This window comes from Sorghum bicolor, chromosome 6 (genome assembly GCF_000003195.3).
Source record: "Sorghum bicolor cultivar BTx623 chromosome 6, Sorghum_bicolor_NCBIv3, whole genome shotgun sequence".
NCBI lineage: Eukaryota > Viridiplantae > Streptophyta > Magnoliopsida > Poales > Poaceae > Sorghum > Sorghum bicolor.
The window spans coordinates 49566249-49572861 of record NC_012875.2 but is presented as its reverse complement, the minus strand read 5'-3'; the positions used below and the strand labels follow the sequence as shown (position 1 = coordinate 49572861).

Below are 6613 nucleotides of genomic sequence, written 5' to 3'. Positions count from 1 at the left end.
GGTATAGCTGGTGCCGACCAATATCGGCCGATATTGATCAATATTGAGACCGGTATATGATGATCAGTGACCAGCGGTCTTCCAATACCTTGTTCTATCCTTTAAAAATATTATATTTGGATTAACGACATTTTTTCTTACAGTAATAGTGCTTCAATATGTCTTTTTTTATGACCACCAATATTCTTTCTGTTTCCTCAAATAAAAATGTGTTCTCCAATATGTCTTTTTTTTATGACCACCAATATTCTCTCAATCTCCTCAAATGAAGAAAACTTACGTTCTTTTCAGTCATCCCTTTTTTTCTCCACATTTATGGCCTCCACCTTTCTATGAGTATTGAGGAAAATATATTGATTATTGCTGCAACAACTCACTCAACATAAAAAAAAGGTGGGCTATCCTAATACCTACTCCCTTCATCCCACAAATAATTGTATTTCTTCGACTTCTATGATTCATATTTGACCGTTCGTCTTATTCAAATAAATTTAATAAATATTATTTATTTTTTCATGACTTATTTTACTGTTAGATATATATTTTTATAATAATTTATTTATTTTATTATTTGTACAAAAAAATTAAATAAGACGAATGGTCAAACATGAATTGTAGCAGTCAAATAAATGCATTTATTTATGGGACGGAGGGAGTACATATTTGAGAATATATTATTAGAAGATTGTTGGAGATGCCAATATAATTACACATTCCACTTTTTGAATCTAAGGTTGTGCCCAATGCTCTATGTGGATGTTAGCCTTGTCGGGCCACGTAGCTCAGATAACAAAAAGTAATCTCGCATGAGAATGGCTTGCAGAGGTGCGTGAGTGCTCCGTTTGATGAAAAGTAAAAGTGTCTGCTCGGTCTCATATTGAAGAGTGATGGGTGATGTTTGTGTCACGCGTACAAAAAAGACCACGCATATCATCTTAAAAAGAATGTGGGGGCATGACTAGCCCACCTTCTAAGGCTTTGTTTACTTCCACCTAAAAACCTACAATTTTTCAAGATTTTCCGTCACATCGAATGTTTAGACACATGCATGGAGTATCAAAAGACGAAAATAAAAACTAATTGCATAGTTTGGTCGAAATTGACGAGATGAATCTTTTGAGCCTAGTTAGCCCATGGTTGGACAATAATTACCACAAACAAACGAAAATGCTACAATGTCGCAAAATTTTTTCCTTCAGGAACTAAACAACAAGGCCTAAGGCTTTGTTTAGTTCCAAATTTATTGGCAAATGATCAATGTAGTACTTTTGTTTGTATTTGACAAATATTGTCCAATCATGGACTAACTAGGCTCAAAAGATTCATCTCACAAATTATAGACAAACTGTATAATTAGTTATTATTTTTATCTATATTTAATGCTCTATGCATGTGCCGCAAGATTCGATATGACAGGAAATTTAAAAAATTTTGCAAAACTTTTTAGGAACGAAACAAGGCCTAAAAGATCAATGGAATGAAAAGGTTGAGTTTGTAATTCTAGTGATGTTGATGGTAGGACTCCATATCCATAGTTGTAAAGTTAGTCAACAGAAATTTGTTGTTTTCATTGTATTGGAGCCTTTGAGGTAGACCACATCAAAGTTCGTTCGCTGGAGTTCGCACATGTTTTCTTAGGATTTGGATAGGAAACTTGTTTGGATTAAGTTTCACGATAATAAATGTGTCCAGTTTTTTCAAAAAAATCCTTGTCATGCTACCGACTTGAGCATCTACCAAATCTATCAGCTATCAGCCATTCATTGATATTTTTCTCTCACAACAAATCAATGAACTTACTTCAGCCATGACTTTTTAACGAACAGACTTTTCAAGAGCCACAAATAGCCACTCCAACACATCCTACAACGTCTAGAAAGATGCTTATAGGCGCGTAAAAGTTGGTGAGTTCTTTCATATACCATGCACCGGCTGAATTGCCATCACCATATATTCGATATATAAAAGGTTACTACAATTTGCTTTCTGTACTTAACAGAACGACATTAGCGCATATCAGATCTACAAAACGGTAAAGGATTCCAACACTTGTGCAAGCTCAACTACAGATATTTCTTGAAGTTTCAACCTACTACCAAAGAATTAATGGAACTATGCCTCACGGTATGTACATCGCTGCAGATAGAAACCGAAAAACTGGGTTTCAACGTCAGGACTCATTTCCTTGTCTTTCCACTTCCTGGATTTGCTCACTTGAAAAAGAACTTCCATATCTCCCTGTCACAAACCTCAGTCAAGAAGTGACCACCAAGGACACCTTCCTCTTCCATCAGAGCTCGAAGCTGCCTGGCGCCACCATTGGAACCAACCAAGTTCTTCTTGGAAGCCACGTACAGGACTCCATAAGGAGGACGTAGGCACTGCAAGAGTTAGACACAGTTAGACAACAGAACCAAAGTCAACATCTCAGAGGAAACAGAGAAACACTGTTACTGTTAAAACAATGCTTCGTATCAGCGTCTAAGGGCAAAAACACTAGTTATGGTTCTGATAAATGGAAGAGCCTAATTAACTTCAAATGTTGTGCTCCATTGCTATTTCAGCTACACGCATAGATAAATATGTAAAAAATGCAGATATGGCAAAACAGATTTTGAGGAACTGACCTTTGAAATAAGTGCATAGAGCTTCTTCAGAGAGTTAACTGCGTAGGGGACATCAGAAATCAAAATTACATCATAGCCACCGTCTGCTTGGTCAGTCTCATTAGCCCTCTCCCATGCACGGCTACCAGAAAGCTTCCTAGATCTTCTGGGGCAGTAGTCATGACCAACTATACTGCTTCCATCATGACTACTGCAGACATCCATAAAATCATCCTCAGAGAAGCTGAGGTTTGTTGGTGCCGCGGGTGGCTGCACGACTGAGAGAATTGTTGGGAGTTCATCCCACTCTCCAGCATAGAAATGTACATTTGGAGCCAAGAGCTGCCTAGATGGCGTAACAGGGCTCTCGGATGGTCTATTCTGTCTGTCCCGAGCCTGCTCAAGATTTGCAAGAACATTGGGTATTGTTCTGCATCGTATGGTTTCTGCATTTATGTCCTGAAAGTGAACTGTGGATGCACCCTGAAAGTAGGCATTTAAGCAAGTCAGATCATTGCTCTCCATATAAGGAAAAAAAAAATCTTTCACCTCCCACCATGAAGAGAGACGTAAATCTATTTGAAATAAGCATATTCCCTTTACTAATTCGACATTATCATGATTCATGAGTAGTGGAAAGATGATTCATGAGTAGTGGAAAGATGAATACACCTTCAAGCAGGCAAAAATCCCGGAGAGGCCAGATCCACATCCAAGCTGCATCAATAACAATAATAATAATAAAATCATGAAGTGTCCATAGAACTTTAAAAAAAATGCCCCTGCTGAAAATCCAAGGCTAAATATTGACAAAGTATAAAAAACTACTCCCTAGTCCCTCCAATCAAAAAAATACACTTGCAGCATTTGACTTTGCATAGTCTTCGATGCATATCTTTGACCACTAATTCCTAAAAATTCTTCACATTTATAAGATTTTGCGAGTATTCTTTCAATACAGTTATACATATATACTTGCATGTTTTCAAACTAAATAATTTAAAAGTATATATATTTGTAATTTTAAAGTTTGACTAAATCCTGTCCTAAACATGTTTTTATGACCAGAGGGGGTATATGACTACTGTGGGTTAGTTTGTTAGTGCTAATTTAGAAATTCCATTTAGTAGATAAATGTCAAGCTCAAACTGTCTAACACTAGCACTATCATTAAGCATGCATCCAGATTGTCCTGCTGGAGCATACATTGTGCTCTTATGGAAAGCAAAAACAGGAATATACATCAATCACGTCAGTAGTGAGAACCAATTAGATGAAATAACAAGCTAGATACATAAGTTTTCTCACAGGAGTTACCTCTAGAACCCGCTTTCCCCTGAAGCTCAACTGCCCATCACGGATCTCATTTTTAAGAATGTTGACAAGAGTAATGGAACTCTCCCAGTATTTCAGAGTTCCTGAGGGAAAAAGGGAAAAGAGTATGTTCTATAGTTAGATTACAATGATAAATCTTTCTGACAAAAAGAATGCATTGACAAAGGACATAAGTGTTGCATGCTTATTTGATAGAAGGTTACCATCATATTTTGATGATGCTACTTCAGACGGTGAGAAGGCTATCATATCCGCTACACTGACTTTACCCTGAAGAACAAAAACATATGTAAGAATTGAAGAATTGAGTATTAGAATTAATAGCATGAGACCTTTGAGTAATGGCTTATAGACATGTATTCCCAACCCAAATTCTAAAGGAACAGAGCAAGCTGTATTCACTGCTAACCTTGAAAATATCAAGACCTTGCACATCAACCTTCTCTCCAGCATATTTGTATGGATGAGCACTCTGAAAAAAGTTTAAAGCATGAAAATAGTTTTAAGAAAAAAAAGTTTAACACAATTTTTGCAAGAAAGTAGAAAAACTATCTCCTTACAAATGATAACTGATGACCCTTTTTTTTTTGTGTGTGTGGGGGGGGGGGGTGTGGAGACGGGTACCTTTGAGGGGATTATTTCAACAGCTGGTGATGGTAGCTGCAGATCCTTCTCAGATATAATTGGCACGCAACTAGTGGCCTTGCTGGGAAGCAAGCCAGGGAAACACTGAACCAGCAGTGATGGTGCCTTCATTGCGCTACAGTGCTACCTTTTAACCTCCGATGTTAACAAAGCTGAAAGGGGGAAAAACAATATTAAGTTTTTCCTTTAAACAAAAAACTGAATAATAAATACACTACAACAAAATCACGTGAAGAATCACAACACTTCAACATGAAAGATAGCCTAAGTAAGCTTCCACTCCTTGACCATTAATCTCCAACTAAATCTGGATAACTTGCTATCTACATTGTTTGCTAAAGTAACTGTGCTGAAGTTAAACAAAGTAGTTTCAGTAACAATAAAAGTTATACAAGATAATCTACAAGGAGTAACCAAGCAACAGAAGTAGCTGAGCATTGACAAACAATTTACCGTATTAATGTACATTCACTGTCTGATACATAGTGACTGCTAAAGAATTATACAATCCCACCGTTAAAGCCAAAGTAACTGCTAACGAATTCTACAATCCCACCATTAAAGCCAAGGTAACCCAAATGCGAAAAAAATAAAATTATACTCTTTCCAAAAATGCCTGATAGACATACCATTACAATTTACAACTATATATCACCAGATAAAAGGGAAGCTATATGTCCTGTGCTACTCTCTAGGACCAACAAAACACTGGTACTCAGAATGGGCACACCAACAGAATGGAACCTCCCTATTGGGCAACCAAATCCGGCACCTTTCTTGCCCACCTCAAAATTTAAAACATACTGGGAAGCTAACAATGGCATTGAATAGCGATCTTGTACCTACCCAACCTCTGAATCTGCAAAAGTAGTGCTGCAAAAGTACCCGACTAAAAAGCCACCTATTATCTTACCCACATAAATCTAACCATCATCCATATTTGGGTAAGTTCAAAATTATTACTACTCCTACATCTTTCTGCGCAAATCTGTCATCTTCTAGAGACTCCAACGAGGGAAATGGTGGAATGGAATGAAAAGGAGCATGATAGCCCATACGGCAGGCACAAAATCAAACAGCATCTACAAGGTAACTCCTGTGACAACTTCGTGCAACTTCTCCCACAACCGAACAAAATATAACCGAAATTTAGGTCACCAGGCAATAACCAGCACAATTCAGATGATAAACCGTGAATGAAAGAACTGGAGTACTGCAACTCGAACAATGCTCGCTGCTTCTGCACATCAAAGTTAATTTTGAAAATAAACTAGGACAGTCTGAAGCCACGTTAACAAACGAACACAAAATAAAATAGGGAACACAAAATCCAACTCCACATAGTGAAACCTTACTAGTAAATCCTTAATACACCCTATCTTCTCAAATAAACAGCCAATACCACTCAGATCACACCGTAAAACAAACAAGCAAACAAACGAATCACACGAGTACGAATCAAGCCACACGCCCGAAGTAGCGCTCGGTAACCTCCAACAAAAAAACCTCCTTTCCCCCCTCAAAAACCCGAACCGTACCCTGACGAAACACCAGATTCTACCGTACTCTGCGCCGTTCCGGCCTATCCCTCACGAAATCCCCGAGATGGAGCCTCCAAAAGTCAGGAAGCCTGCGCCGACACGAACGGAGAGATTACCTCTTCGATCGGAGCCCGATGTGCACCCTCCCTTCCTCCGAGAACCGCGACGAATCGGGCAAACGCTCCTCCGAATTCCCCAGCGAAGATCCCTCCCGTCTCGTCTGCGTCTCCTCTCCTCAAATCAAATCAAACGCAGCTCCGATTCCCCGGTCAGAAAGTCAAACCGCCGTCTAGACTGGAGCGAGGTGGGAGCCGGGGCGAGTATATATACGCAGCAGGAGGGGAAGGTGGGGTGGAAGTTTCGCCGTTTCTGCTGCCATGGCCGCTGATTTCCACTCTACTCCTGTGACGAGTGTCGGTTTTTCTTTTCCCCCCGTTCTTTTCTTTCGTGCAATCTTGTGATTACAATTTACCGGATTGCCCCGGG

The 6613-nt window shown here is 38.9% G+C and overlaps 1 protein-coding gene across 1 annotated transcript; it reads right to left on the bottom strand.

The window, feature by feature from the left end:
* Positions 1890 to 6613, bottom strand: LOC8073710. Its single transcript, XM_002446673.2, has 8 exons — positions 6244 to 6613; positions 4566 to 4738; positions 4351 to 4413; positions 4145 to 4211; positions 3924 to 4024; positions 3279 to 3323; positions 2628 to 3089; positions 1890 to 2381 (listed from the first exon to the last, which is right to left on the bottom strand). Exons 2-8 carry the CDS (start codon positions 4695 to 4697, stop codon positions 2211 to 2213), a joined length of 1041 nt encoding a protein of 346 aa, XP_002446718.1. The 5' UTR covers positions 4698 to 4738; positions 6244 to 6613; the 3' UTR covers positions 1890 to 2210.

Bases quoted from the DNA above. Each gene is read 5' to 3' on its own strand.
- LOC8073710 (XM_002446673.2), bottom strand. From the start codon at position 4,697: ATGAAGGCACCATCACTGCTGGTTCAGTGTTTCCCTGGCTTGCTTCCC. The intron at 4,414-4,565 runs GTACCCGTCTCC...AACTTTTTTCAG, and splicing joins TTGAAATAATCCCCTCAAAG to AGTGCTCATCCATACAAATA. The intron at 2,382-2,627 runs GTCAGTTCCTCA...TAACTCTTGCAG, and splicing joins TCTATGCACTTATTTCAAAG to TGCCTACGTCCTCCTTATGG.